Source organism: Bombina bombina, chromosome 7 (assembly GCF_027579735.1).
Source record: "Bombina bombina isolate aBomBom1 chromosome 7, aBomBom1.pri, whole genome shotgun sequence".
Lineage (NCBI taxonomy): Eukaryota > Metazoa > Chordata > Amphibia > Anura > Bombinatoridae > Bombina > Bombina bombina.
The window spans coordinates 21753751-21771128 of NC_069505.1; the positions used below are offsets into that span (position 1 = coordinate 21753751).

General features: G+C 30.5%; 1 protein-coding gene across 1 annotated transcript in view; it reads left to right on the forward strand.

Moving 5' to 3' along the window:
* Positions 1-14678, forward strand: part of EHBP1L1 (EH domain binding protein 1 like 1) — a 333907-nt gene extending 319229 nt beyond the window's left edge. Inside the window, exons 18-20 of the mRNA XM_053689234.1 lie at positions 10152-10225; positions 11425-11539; positions 11986-14678. Coding sequence (XP_053545209.1) covers positions 10152-10225; positions 11425-11539; positions 11986-12073 — 277 coding nt within the window. The 3' untranslated portion in view covers positions 12074-14678. The remainder of the gene's footprint in view (positions 1-10151; positions 10226-11424; positions 11540-11985) is intronic.
* Positions 14679-17378: the final 2700 nt, after the last annotated feature.

The window sequence follows — 17378 nt, forward strand, 5'->3', positions numbered from 1 at the left end:
CGGGAGCTACTTTAACCCTGATAGCTCCCCATTTGGTGCCGGATACAGTACACACGGGCGGATCCGTGGCAGTACGAGGAGCAGGGGGAGCGGTATACCGATTGCCCACTGCTAGAGTGGAGTACAGACCCCCAGTCACCCCAGCAGCGGCCAGTTACCAGCCCCCGGCGCACCGCTATACTACGCGGCCTCCGGCCACGAACTACCCTCAGAGAGCCCGGTTCAATTCGCGGGGCTACTCACAACCTATTCGGTGCTTTGGATGTAAGCGACTAGGGCACAAAAGACCAGAGTGTCCCCTAAACGCAGCAAATCAAGCACAGTCCTGGAGAAGACCCGCCGGCGGAATCCCACATAATCCTCAGCCTGCGGCCCGCTACGTAGAGGCGCCAGAATGCTGGGGCAGCCTACATGAAGCAGACCCCGTGCAAGCTGCCCACCGGAATAACCGGCAGCGGGTTAAAGTGAATGGGAAGGAGGTCAGTGGTCTACGGGATACTGGTGCTACCATGACCTTGCTTCAAGAGAACTTGGTGTCTGAGAAACAGCACACTGGAGACACTATGGCTGTGAGGGTAGCAGGGGGCACTGTGTTCCGCCTACCTGTTGCCAGGGTACATTTGGATTGGGGAGTGGGCGCTAGACTTGTGAATGTGGGGGTCAAGAAGGACTTACCTGCTGATGTTCTCCTTGGAAATGACTTGGCCCCCCTTGTTTCTGCCTATGCTCCCATGGATCCCGCTGATGTTAACCCTGTGACTACCCAAGCCCAGTCCCTCTGGGAAGAGACGCTTCCATGTTTGGGGTGGGGGCAGTACTGAGCCAAGTTGGAGCAGATGGCGGAGAACACCCCGTAGCTTACTTGAGCCGAAAGTTGCCCCGGACATCCCCAAGCCGATCCGTTGGGATCAGACTGTGTATGCCGGCTTGGTTCTGGGGGAGCATTGTGGCAAACCTAGCCACTTCTGGACTATAACGTAAGAAAGCTTGTCTATAGGCTGTATATTGTGCTATGTAGATGTGACAGACCCTTCTGTCAGCACTGAAAGAGTTAACTGTGTTCAGCTTTAGCCTCAACTATTGTGCACTGTCATTAATGTTATTAATACACAGTCCATTGTTTAATCACCCTCAGAGAGCAAATGCTTAGGTGATAAGAAAAGCCAAATGTATCTTGTGTTTAAATTGTTATCAGCTTAAGCAAGGTAAATCTATTGTATCATGTCAAGGGTGTGTTCCCTTCATCTAATGTACAACATTCTTTCAACCCCCCTTCTGGGGGGGGTCAGACCTGCATAAATACTGGGCATATGAGCCTTAATAAAAGTCATTCTGTTTTAAAACCTGAAAACTGGCTGGGTTGTGAATTGCTGATTCCCTATGCAGGACATTGTTCCCTGGTGTTAACCCTTGGTATCCGGTTGGTACCGTTACATATATACATATATATTTATGTGTTACTATGTGTATATACATATATATTTATGTGTTACTATGTGTATATACATGTATATTTATGTGTTACTATGTGTATATACATATATATTTATGTGTTATTATGTGTATATACATATATATTTATGTGTTACTATGTGTATATACATATATATTTATGTGTTATTATGTGTATATACATATATATTTATGTGTTAGTATGTGTATATACATATATATTTATGTGTTAGTATGTGTATATACATATATATTTATGTGTTACTATGTGTATATACATATATATTTATGTGTTAGTATGTGTATATACATATATATTTATGTGTTACTATGTGTATATACATATATATTTATGTGTTAGTATGTGTATATACATATATTTTTATGTGTTACTATGTGTATATACATATATATTTATGTGTTATTATGTGTATATACATATATATTTATGTGTTACTATGTGTATATACATATATATTTATGTGTTACTATGTGTATATACATATATATTTATGTGTTACTATGTGTATATACATGTATATTTATGTGTTACTATGTGTATATACATATATATTTATGTGTTATTATGTGTATATACATATATATTTATGTGTTACTATGTGTATATACATATATATTTATGTGTTATTATGTGTATATACATATATATTTATGTGTTAGTATGTGTATATACATATATATTTATGTGTTATTATGTGTATATATATATATTTATGTGTTACTATGTGTATATATACATATATATTTATGTGTTATTATGTGTATATACATATATATTTATGTGTTACTATGTGTATATACATATATATTTATTTGTTATTATGTGTATATACATATATATTTATGTGTTATTATGTGTATATACATTTATATTTATGTGTTACTATGTGTATATACATATATATTTATGTGTTACTATGTGTATATACATATATATTTATGTGTTACTATGTGTATATACATATATATTTATGTGTTACTATGTGTATATACATATATATTTATGTGTTACTATGTGTATATACATATATATTTATGTGTTACTATGTGTATATATACATATATATTTATGTGTTATTATGTGTATATACATATATATTTATGTGTTACTATGTGTATATACATATATATTTATTTGTTATTATGTGTATATACATATATATTTATGTGTTATTATGTGTATATACATTTATATTTATGTGTTACTATGTGTATATACATATATATTTATGTGTTACTGTGTGTATATACATATATATTTATGTGTTACTATGTGTATATACATATATATTTATGTGTTATTATGTGTATATACATATATATTTATGTGTTATTATGCTTATATACATATATATTTATGTGTTACTGTGTGTATATACATATATATTTATGTGTTATTATGCTTATATACATATATATTTATGTGTTACTATGTGTATATACATATATATTTATGTGTTACTATGTGTATATACATATATATTTATGTGTTACTATGTGTATATACATATATATTTATGTGTTACTATGTGTATATACATATATATTTATGTGTTACTATGTGTATATACAGATATATTTATGTGTTAGTATGTGTATATACATATATATTTATGTGTTAGTATGTGTATATACAGATATATTTATGTGTTAGTATGTGTATATACATATATATTTATGTGTTACTGTGTGTATATACATATATATTTATGTGTTACTATGTGTATATACATATATATTTATGTGTTACTATGTGTATATACATATATATTTATGTGTTACTATGTGTATATACATATATATTTATGTGTCACTATGTGTATATACATATATATTTATGTGTTACTGTGTGTATATACATATATATTTATGTGTTACTATGTGTATATACATATATATTTATGTGTTACTATGTGTATATACATATATATTTATGTGTTACTGTGTGTATATACATATATATTTATGTGTTACTATGTGTATATACATATATATTTATGTGTTACTATGTGTATATACAGATATATTTATGTGTTACTATGTGTATATACATATATATTTATGTGTTACTATGTGTATATACATATATATTTATGTGTTACTATGTGTATATACATATATATTTATGTGATACTATGTGTATATACATATATATTTATGTGATACTATGTGTATATACATATATATTTATGTGTTATTATGTGTATATACATATATATTTATGTGTTATTATGTGTATATACATATATATTTATGTGTTACTATGTGTATATACAGATATATTTATGTGTTACTATGTGTATATACAGATATATTTATGTGTTACTATGTGTATATACATATATATTTATGTGTTACTATGTGTATATACATATATATTTATGTGTTACTATGTGTATATACATATATATTTATGTTATTATGTGTATATACATATATATTTATGTGTTACTATGTGTATATACATATATATTTATGTTATTATGTGTATATACATATATATTTATGTGTTACTATGTGTATATACATATATATTTATGTTATTATGTGTATATACATATATATTTATGTTATTATGTGTATATACATATATATTTATGTGTTACTATGTGTATATACATATATATTTATGTGTTACTATGTGTATATACATATATATTTATGTGTTACTATGTGTATATACATATATATTTATGTGTTATTATGTGTATATACATATATATTTATGTGTTATTATGTGTATATACATATATATTTATGTGTTAGTATGTGTATATACATATATATTTATGTGTTAGTATGTGTATATACATATATATTTATGTGTTACTATGTGTATATACATATATATTTATGTGTTAGTATGTGTATATACATATATATTTATGTGTTACTATGTGTATATACATATATATTTATGTGTTACTATGTGTATATACATATATATTTATGTGTTATTATGTGTATATACATATATATTTATGTGTTATTATGTGTATATACATATATATTTATGTGTTACTATGTGTATATACATATATATTTATGTGTTACTGTGTGTATATACATATATATTTATGTGTTATTATGTGTATATATTTATGTGTTACTATGTGTATATACATATATATTTATGTGTTACTATGTGTATATACATATATATTTATGTGTTATTATGTGTATATACATATATATTTATGTGTTATTATGTGTATATACATATATATTTATGTGTTACTGTGTGTATATACATATATATTTATGTGTTAATATGTGTATATACATATATATTTATGTGTTACTATGTGTATATACATATATATTTATGTGTTATTATGTGTATATACATATATATTTATGTGTTACTATGTGTGTATATACATATATATTTATGTGTTACTATGTGTATATACATATATATTTATGTGTTACTATGTGTATATACATATATATTTATGTGTTACTATGTGTATATACATATATATTTATGTGTTACTATGTGTATATACATATATATTTATGTGTTATTATGTGTATATACATATATATTTATGTGTTATTATGTGTATATACATATATATTTATGTGTTACTATGTGTATATACATATATATTTATGTGTTACTATGTGTATATACATGTATATTTATGTGTTACTATGTGTATATACATATATATTTATGTGTTATTATGTGTATATACATATATATTTATGTGTTACTATGTGTATATACATATATATTTATGTGTTATTATGTGTATATACATATATATTTATGTGTTAGTATGTGTATATACATATATATTTATGTGTTATTATGTGTATATATATATATTTATGTGTTACTATGTGTATATATATATATATTTATGTGTTATTATGTGTATATACATATATATTTATGTGTTACTATGTGTATATACATATATATTTATGTGTTATTATGTGTATATACATTTATATTTATGTGTTACTATGTGTATATACATATATATTTATGTGTTACTATGTGTATATACATATATATTTATGTGTTATTATGTGTATATACATATATATTTATGTGTTATTATGCTTATATACATATATATTTATGTGTTACTGTGTGTATATACATATATATTTATGTGTTATTATGCTTATATACATATATATTTATGTGTTACTATGTGTATATACATATATATTTATGTGTTACTATGTGTATATACATATATATTTATGTGTTACTATGTGTATATACATATATATTTATGTGTTACTATGTGTATATACATATATATTTATGTGTTATTATGTGTATATACATATATATTTATGTGTTACTATGTGTATATACATATATATTTATGTTATTATGTGTATATACATATATATTTATGTGTTATTATGTGTATATACATATATATTTATGTGTTACTATGTGTATATACATATATATTTATGTGTTAGTGTGTGTATATACATATATATTTATGTGTTAGTATGTGTATATACATATATATTTATGTGTTACTATGTGTATATACATATATATTTATGTGTTACTATGTGTATATACATATATATTTATGTGTTATTATGTGTATATACATATATATTTATGTGTTATTATGTGTATATACATATATATTTATGTGTTACTGTGTGTATATACATATATATTTATGTGTTAATATGTGTATATACATATATATTTATGTGTTACTATGTGTATATACATATATATTTATGTGTTATTATGTGTATATACATATATATTTATGTGTTACTATGTGTGTATATACATATATATTTATGTGTTACTATGTGTATATACATATATATTTATGTGTTACTATGTGTATATACATATATATTTATGTGTTACTATGTGTATATACATATATATTTATGTGTTACTATGTGTATATACATATATATTTATGTGTTATTATGTGTATATACATATATATTTATGTGTTATTATGTGTATATACATATATATTTATGTGTTACTATGTGTATATACATATATATTTATGTGTTACTATGTGTATATACATGTATATTTATGTGTTACTATGTGTATATACATATATATTTATGTGTTATTATGTGTATATACATATATATTTATGTGTTACTATGTGTATATACATATATATTTATGTGTTATTATGTGTATATACATATATATTTATGTGTTAGTATGTGTATATACATATATATTTATGTGTTATTATGTGTATATATATATATTTATGTGTTACTATGTGTATATATACATATATATTTATGTGTTATTATGTGTATATACATATATATTTATGTGTTACTATGTGTATATACATATATATTTATGTGTTATTATGTGTATATACATTTATATTTATGTGTTACTATGTGTATATACATATATATTTATGTGTTACTATGTGTATATACATATATATTTATGTGTTATTATGTGTATATACATATATATTTATGTGTTATTATGCTTATATACATATATATTTATGTGTTACTGTGTGTATATACATATATATTTATGTGTTATTATGCTTATATACATATATATTTATGTGTTACTATGTGTATATACATATATATTTATGTGTTACTATGTGTATATACATATATATTTATGTGTTACTATGTGTATATACATATATATTTATGTGTTACTATGTGTATATACATATATATTTATGTGTTATTATGTGTATATACATATATATTTATGTGTTACTATGTGTATATACATATATATTTATGTTATTATGTGTATATACATATATATTTATGTGTTATTATGTGTATATACATATATATTTATGTGTTACTATGTGTATATACATATATATTTATGTGTTAGTGTGTGTATATACATATATATTTATGTGTTAGTATGTGTATATACATATATATTTATGTGTTACTATGTGTATATACATATATATTTATGTGTTACTATGTGTATATACATATATATTTATGTGTTACTATGTGTATATTCATATATATTTATGTGTTACTATGTGTATATACATATATATATTTATGTGTTATTATGTGTATATACATATATATTTATGTGTTACTATTTGTATATACATATATATTTATGTGTTATTATGTGTATATACATATATATTTATGTGTTATTATGTGTATATACATATATATTTATGTGTTACTATGTGTATATACATATATATTTATGTGTTACTGTGTGTATATACATATATATTTATGTGTTACTGTGTGTATATACATATATATTTATGTGTTACTGTGTGTATATACATATATATTTATGTGTTACTATGTGTATATACATATATATTTATGTGATACTATGTGTATATACATATATATTTATGTGATACTATGTGTATATACATATATATTTATGTGTTATTATGTGTATATACATATATATTTATGTGTTATTATGTGTATATACATATATATTTATGTGTTACTATGTGTATATACATATATATTTATGTGTTACTATGTGTATATACATATATATTTATGTGTTATTATGTGTATATACATATATATTTATGTGTTATTATGTGTATATACATATATATTTATGTGTTACTATGTGTATATACATATATATATTTATGTGTTACTATGTGTATATATATATATTTATGTGTTACTATGTGTATATACATATATATTTATGTGTTACTATGTGTATATACATATATATTTATGTGTTACTATGTGTATATACATATATATTTATGTGTTAGTATGTGTATATACATATATATTTATGTGTTATTATGTGTATATACATATATATTTATGTGTTAGTATGTGTATATACATATATATTTATGTGTTATTATGTGTATATACATATATATTTATGTGTTAGTATGTGTATATACAGATATATTTATGTGTTACTATGTGTATATACATATATATTTATGTGTTACTATGTGTATATACATATATATTTATGTGTTACTATGTGTATATACATATATATTTATGTGTTACTATGTGTATATACATATATATTTATGTGTTAGTATGTGTATATACATATATATTTATGTGTTAGTATGTGTATATACAGATATATTTATGTGTTAGTATGTGTATATACATATATATTTATGTGTCAGTATGTGTATATACATATATATTTATGTGTTATTATGTGTATATACATATATATTTATGTGTTATTATGTGTATATACATATATATTTATGTGTTATTATGTGTATATACATATATATTTATGTGTTATTATGTATATATACATATATATTTATGTGTTACTATGTGTATATACATACATATTTATGTGTTATTATGTGTATATACATATATATTTATGTGTTACTATGTGTATATACATATATATTTATGTGTTACTATGTGTATATACATATATATTTATGTGTCAGTATGTGTATATACATATATATTTATGTGTTACTATGTGTATATACATATATATTTATGTGTTAGTATGTGTATATACATATATATTTATGTGTTAGTATGTGTATATACAGATATATTTATGTGTTACTATGTGTATATACATATATATTTATGTGTTACTATGTGTATATACATATATATTTATGTGTTACTATGTGTATATACATATATATTTATGTGTTACTATGTGTATATACATATATATTTATGTGTTACTATGTGTATATATACATATATATTTATGTGTTACTATGTGTATATACAGATATATTTACAAATGCTGCAATCGCTGCGCGGCTTACCCCCATTGGCTGTGCTTAGGTTCAGATGCAGTCTCTGATGGCATCAGAACAAGGCTCCCATTGGAGCCTATGTAAGCGTGCTCTTGTGTTAACTTGTAATACCAGCGCACAATAACGTGCGCTAGTATTACACATTGGATTGCAAATATCGCTTTCATGAAAGCGATATTTAGCGCTCCACTTGTAATCTGGCCCAATATTAATATAAAACCTGGAAAAATAATTGTTATTGTTTGGCATATTATATAAATATAAATATAAATATAAATATAGGCTGTCAAAGAGATTTTTTAAAAAGTTATATAAAGAAAGGTTCTCTAATATTTTTATATTTTTATGTTCAGAAGATTAAAATTCATTCTACCATCAGAAAATTTCAATACAACAAATGTTAATATTCAGTTTTAATAGTCAAATTTTTAATGTAGCAAATACAAATTCAAATTTAATATTCAAATAATTTAAAAAATCATTAATGTCGACATTTAGTTTTTTTGTTTGTTTTTTGCTTTTAATAGAACCAATATATTTTTGTTTCTTTCCACAAGGTTGTTTAATTTGAGATTGTTTCAGCATTTTTTTGGTTTTCAGATTATATTTGTATTTTTCCCTTTGCAAGCTGATATACATATTCACTCACATGTCTTTTGTTTCTTTTAATGTATTATATAAATATAAAAGTATATGGAGACGTGTCTCCTATAAAAACCCGGTCACAGAGGTCACACTCTGATTGGACAAAGGGAATTAGTGGAGTCCCTCGGGGGACTCTCAAGCTTATTTATTATATTGCTATGTAACAAACTATAAATAAACAAAAAGTATAAACATAGAAAGTGTTGTATCCCTGCATATTGCTATCATTTTAAACTTGTGCACCGTGTAATGATTGGATATTTTTTACAGGGCAGAAGAGCAGGACCTGGAAAGACAGTTTGAGCTCTTGAGCAGAGATTTGAGAGCTCTGTTGTGCACGGACGGTAAGAATTCTGAGATACAGGACAATGGGAGTTACAGTAAAAGCATTTTCTAAAGACAACAGTAGTGAGACTGCTAACGTTATAACAAGGCCAATCGCTTGAGGGTCAATACTTAGTGACCACTGCAGTTAAAGAGATTTTTCCATCTTTCCATTACAATTTTAGTCAAAAGCATTTTTCAATATGCTGGTATTAGCCAAAATGTTACTCGTAATAAAACTAACACTGTTTTAGTAATATATTTTAATGTGCAGATGATGTATGGAGCATATGATCATATGCCGCTTGCATCCATATCCAGAGACTGCCGATGCTCAGACAGATATTGTAACAGTAGTGGCAGATATAATGGCCACTGCCTATGACACAGTCTCCTAATGAGCGTTTACGGGGAATATGTCTGTATTCATGTGTCTGTGCCTAATTAAACAATCACCAAACACAACTTTTACTAGAATCAGTTTGCTAATAAATGTGCCAGTGTCGTGTAATTTACTGAAATGTACATGTGTACATTAAAGGGACACTGAACCCAAATTTGTTCTTTCGTGAGTCAGATAGAGCATGCAATTTTAATCAACTTTCTAATTTACTCCTATTATCATTTTTTCTTCGTTCTCTTGCTTTCTTTATTTGAAAAAGAAGGCATTTAAGCTATGTTTTTGGTTCAGAACCATGGAAAACATTTGTTTATTGGTGGGTGAATTTATCCACCAATCAGCAAGAACAACCCAGTTTGTTCACCAAAAATGGGCCGGCATCTAAACTCTCATTCTTGCATTTCAAATAAAGATACCAAGAGAATGAAGACAATTTGATAATAGGAGTAAATTAGAAAGTTGCTTAAAATTGCTGCTCTATCTGAATCACAAAAGAAACAAATTGGGTTCAGTGTCCCTTTAAGGTACTGAAAAATCTTTTTAAGAAGCAGAAATATCTGTAAGAAAGGTGAGAGTATTCGGTTTAACCTTAAATGGTACCGGAATGGAAGCAGATGAGTGTTCATGAATATGAGAATGAGAATACGGAGCAAGTGATCTACTACACAATGTTGTTTGTGGTTGCACAAATATAAAATAGACTGAAAGTTTTACTGCTGTGTATTCTGTAATGTAAACTTCAATAAAATAGACTGAAAGAGACCTTGGGTTAAGGGATTGTGAGAAGAGACCGTGACATTAACATGGTGATTTTTTTAGAGAGTCTGAAGACTGAAGCGCAGAAGAAACGAGAGAAGCTCTTGCTGGATGAGTTGGTCTCCCTAGTGGACCAGCGTGATGGTCTTGTGAGGGACCTACATATCAAGGAGATAAGGTGAGGACTTCCTATATATTTACCTACATTTACTTCAGCAATCTTTAAACACCAATACAAGTCTAAAATTTCTATTTGTATTTCAACTTGCTTCCATCTCCATAATAAAAATAGGAGCAATAAGTAAAAAAATTTATATTTAAGATTGAAAGGGACATTTTTAAGCACCATATAGCAACAATGTATAACATTTCTACAAACATTGTTGCAAATACTTAAGCCAGAGTACTAAAAACACATGCACACTCTTGAGCCAACCTAGGGTATCAAGAGAACTAAGCAAATTTGGAAGTGTTTAAAAATTGCATGTTCCATCTGACTTATGAACACCTAATTTTAACATTACTGCCCCTTTAACCCTGAATTTAACATCTGTATATTTTACATTTGTGGCAATGTTGTCCAACACACACCTAACATCCTCTCCCCAATCATTCTTGTCCTAGGGCTCTAGAAGAGGATGAACGAATAGAGAGAAGCCTAGAGCAGAGACGGAGGAAACTAAGCAAGAAGGAAAAATGCAAGATCAGCTGAGGACCTGTTTACACCATTCTTAAGATATTCGCTTTACAGGAAGCCTTAGTTTCCCATAGTGCTTAACATCAGTTTTAATGTCAAGACATTTTATTAGGAAGCAGCTCAGGGTATATATTCATATTTTCCTTTGAAATAATTTATCTAAACAATTTTCATCCAGTACTTCAAGCCAAAAAAACTACTGTTCCATTTATGGAACAAACATACCAGTTAAAGACATTTTTCTTCCATGCTGGGGTTCATCTTTGTACATGATCAGTTAATCATAAAGTGGGTGCCCTTGCTGATTGATGCAAGCCAAAATGTGCCTTACGCTCTGATATTTTTTTAGAATACTTGGGGCTTTTAGGGACTCTTAAGTCTTCTCTCAGATAAACTGTTATTTGAGTAGAAATTCTCCCAAATCAATTTCAGATATTCAGATCTTCTACTGTTCATTTTATTAAAGCTTGAATGTAGCCTTGCCAAGCTAAGGTGATCAGTTGTACATTACCAGAATTGAATAATATTTTTTTGCTGTTTTTAAATATTTTTCTACTCTCTAGCCCTGCTCATCAAAACAACAACAGCCTTATAAACCATAGCCCCACTCATCAAGACAATAGTGGCCTTATAAACAATAGCCTCACTCATCAAGACAACAGTGGCCTTATAAACCATAGCCTCACTCATCATGACAGAAGTGGTCTTAGAAACTATAGCCTCACTCATCAAGTCAACAGTGGCCTTAGGAACCATAGCCTCACTCATCAAGACAACAGTGGCCTTACAAACCATAGCCTCACTCATCAAGACAACAGTGGCCTTACAAACCATAGCCTCATTGATCAATACAACAGTGGCCTTAGAAACCATAGCCTTACTCATCAAGTCAACAGTGGCCTTAGAAATCATAGCCCCACTCATCAAATCAACAGTGGCCTTAGAAACCATAGCCTCACTCATCAAGACAACAGTGGCCTTACAAACCATAGCCTCACTCATCAAGACAACAGTGGCCTTACAAACCATAGCCTCACTTATCAAGACAACAGTGGCCTTTCAAACCTTAGCCTCACTCATCAAGACAACAGTGGCCTTATAAATAATAGCCTCACTCATCAAGACAACAGTGGCCTTATAAACAATAGCCTCACTCATCATGACAACTAGTGGCCTTATAAACAATAGCCTCACTCATCAAGACAACAGTGGGCTTATAAACCATAGCCTCACTCATCATGACAACTAGTGGCCTTATAAACAATAGCCTCACTCATCAAGACAACAGTGGCCTTATAAACCATAGCCTCACTCATCAAGACAACAGTGGCCTTACAAACAATAGCCAAACTCATCAACACAACAGTGGCCTTATAAACAATAGCCTTACTCATCAAGTCAACAGTGGCCTTATAAACAATAGCCTTACTCATCAAGACAACAGTGGCCTTATAAACAATAGCCTTACTCATCAAGACAACAGTGGCCTTATAAATAATAGCCTTACTCATCAAGTCAACAGTGGCCTTATAAACAATAGCCTTACTCATCAAGTCAACAGTGGCCATATAAACAATAGCCTCACTCATCAAGTCAACAGTGGCCTTATAAACAATAGCCTTACTCATCAAAACAACAGAGGCCTTATAAACAATAGCCTTACTCATCAAGTCAACAGTGGCCATATAAACAATAGCCTTACTCATCAAGACAACAGAGGCCTTATAAACAATAGCCTCACTCATCAAGTTAACAGTGGCCTTATAAACAATAGCCTCACTCATCAAGTCAACAGTGGCCTTATAAACAATAGCCTTACTCATCAAGACAACAGAGGCCTTATAAACAATAGCCTCACTCATCAAGTCAACAGTGGCCATATAAACAATAGCCTCACTCATCAAGTCAACAGTGGCCTTATAAACAATAGCCTCACTCATCAAGTCAACAGTGGCCTTATAAACAATAGCCTTACTCATCAAGACAACAGTGGCCTTATAAACAATAGCCTCACTCATAAAGGACATTAGTGGCAAAACACTGCCCCACTTATGAAGAAAACTGCTGCTATATAAATAAACTCACTGTCTAGAGCACAGCTGCTTAATTAATATAAGCCCCACTCATCACGAGAATTGCTGCTTTATAAAAATGAACATTATCCTGCTCATCAGAAGCTTGGCTGCCTTATAAGCAGTAATCCTACTCATTAACTGCTGCTTAATGAACAACAGCCCAACTAGGTAGGAGAGCAGCTGCCATATAAACAATAACCCCTCCCACTAGGAGCTGAGCTGACCTCAGGAACAATAGCTTTGCTAAGCCTGAAACCGCACCTTACATTAAAAGGCAGCATTGGCTTTTCCCTGATGTTGCCAATGGAACAATCTTTATCCAAGTTTCTTAATCTTTTGCTCTCTGTAGTCCTATAGTGCAGGGGTGGGAATACCCTTGTGTCTATATCTGTTTGAGGAGCACGCAGGAAGCTTTGTGCAGCATTGTGTAGTGTTTTTTTATATAAATAATTGTTATGGTACGAAGAAAACATTTGGAGTTTTATTATGAAGTTGATGCTTTGCTTGATGTGTTAAATGAAAATACAATAAAAAATATAAAGTAATTTAATTCTGATTTTTTTTCTTTCTAAATATATATATATATATATATATATGTGTGTGTATACTCTTGCAAACAAGGGTGGAGATATGAGGGAGCTTTAGTGAATCAGTTACATAGAATAACATAGGAACTGGTGAAGCTGGAGAGGCTGGAGGGAGCTTTAGTGAATCAGTTACATAGAATAACATAGGAACTGGTGAAGATGGAGGGAACTTTAGTGAATCAGTTACATAGAATAACATAGGAACTGATGAAGCTGGAGAGGCTGGAGGGAACTTTAGTGAATCAGTTACATAGAATAACATAGGAACTGGTGAAGCTGGAGAGGCTGGAGGGAGCTTTAGTGAATCAGTTACATAGAATAACATAGGAACTGGTGAAGCTGGAGAGGCTGGAGGGAGCTTTAGTGAATCAGTTACATAGAATAACATAGGAACTGGTGAAGCTGTAGAGGCTGGAGGGAGCTTTAGTGAATCAGTTACATAGAATAACATAGGAACTGGTGAAGCTGGAGAGGCTGGAGGGAGCTTTAGTGAATCAGTTACATAGAATAACATAGGAACTGGTGAAGCTGGAGAGGCTGGAGAGAGCTTTAGTGAATCAGTTACATAGAATAACATAGGAACTGGTGAAGCTGGAGAGGCTGGAGGGAGCTTTAGTGAATCAGTTACATAGAATAACATAGGAACTGGTGAAGCTGGAGAGGCCGGAGGGAGCTTTAGTGAATCAGTTACATAGAATAACATAGGAACTGGTGAAGCTGTAGAGGCTGGAGGGAGCTTTAGTGAATAAGTTACATAGAATAACATAGGAACTGGTGAAGCTGGAGAGGCTAGAGAGAGCTTTAGTGAATCAGTTACATAGAATAACATAGGAACTGGTGAAGTTGGAGAGGCTGGAAGGAGCTTTAGTGAATCAGTTACATAGAATAACATAGAAACTGGTGAAGCTGGAGAGGCTGGAGGGAGCTTTAGTGAATCAGTTGCATAGAATAACATAGGAACTGGTGAAGCTGGAGAGGCTAGAGAGAGCTTTAGTGAATCAGTTACATAGAATAACATAGGAACTGGTGAAGCTGGAGAGGCTGGAGGGAGCTTTAGTGAATCAGTTACATAGAATAACATAGGAACTGGTGAAGCTGGAGAGGCTGGAGAGAGCTTTAGTGAATCAGTTACATAGAATAACATAGGAACTGGTGAAGCTGGAGAGGCTGGAGGGAGCTTTAGTGAATCAGTTACATAGAATAACATAGGGACTGGTGAAGCTGGAGAGGCTGGAGGGAGCTTTAGTGAATCAGTTACATAGAATAACATAGGAACTGGTGAATCTGGAGAGGCTGGAGGGAGCTTTAGTGAATCAGTTACATAGAATAACATAGGAACTGGTGAAGTTGGAGAAGCTGGAGGGAGCTTTAGTGAATCAGTTACATAGAATAACACAGGGACTGGTGAAGCTGGAGAGGCTGGAGGGAGCTTTAGTGAATCAGTTACATAGAATAACACAGGGACTGGTGAAGCTGGAGAGGCTGGAGGGAGCTTTAGTGAATCAGTTACATAGAATAACACAGGGACTGGTGAAGCTGGAGAGGCTGGAGGGAGCTTTAGTGAATCAGTTACATAGAATAATATAGGAACTGGTGAGGCTGGAGGGAGCTTTAATGAATCAGTTACATAGAATAACATAGTAACTGGAGAGGCTGAAGGGAGCTTTAGTGAATCAGTTACACAGAATAACATAGGTACTGGTGAATCAGGAGAGGCAGGAGGGAGCTTTAGTGAATCAGTTACATAGAATAACATAGGTACTGGTGAATCAGGAGAGGCAGGAGGGAGCTTTAGTGAATCAGTTACATAGAATAACATAGGAACTGGAGAGGCTGGAGGGAGCTTTAGTGAATCAGTTACATAGAATAACATAGGAACTGGAGAGGCTGGAGGGAGATTTAGTGAATCAGTTACATAGAATAACATAGGAACTGGTGAAGCTGGAGAGGCTGGAGAGAGCTTTAGTGAATCAGTTACATAGAATAACATAGGAACTGGTGAAGCTGGAGAGGCTGGAGGGAGCTTTAGTGAATCAGTTACATAGAATAACATAGGAACTGGTGAAGCTGGAGAGGCTGGAGGGAGCTTTAGTGAATCAGTTACATAGAATAACATAGGAACTGGTGAAGCTGGAGAGGCTGGAGGGAGCTTTAGTGAATCAGTTACATAGAATAACTTAGGAACTGGTGAAGCTGGAGAGGCTGGAGGGAGCTTTAGTGAACCAGTCACATAGAATAACATAGGAACTGGTGAATCTAGAGAGGCTGGAGGGAGCTTTAGTGAATCAGTTACATAGAATAACATAGGAACTGGTGAAGCTGGAGAGGCTGGAGGGAGCTTTAGTGAACCAGTCACATAGAATAACATAGGAACTGGTGAATCTAGAGAGGCTGGAGGGAGCTTTAGTGAATCAGTTACATAGAATAACATAGGAACTGGTGAAGCTGGAGAGGCTGGAGAGAGCTTTAGTGAATCAGTTACATAGAATAACATAGGAACTGGTGAAGCTGGAGAGGCTGGAGAGAGCTTTAGTGAATCAGTTACATATAATAACATAGGAACTGGTGAAGCCGGAGAGGCTGGAGGGAGCTTTAGTGAATCAGTTACATAGAATAACAGGAACTGGTGAAGCTGGAGAGGCTGGAGGGAGCTTTAGT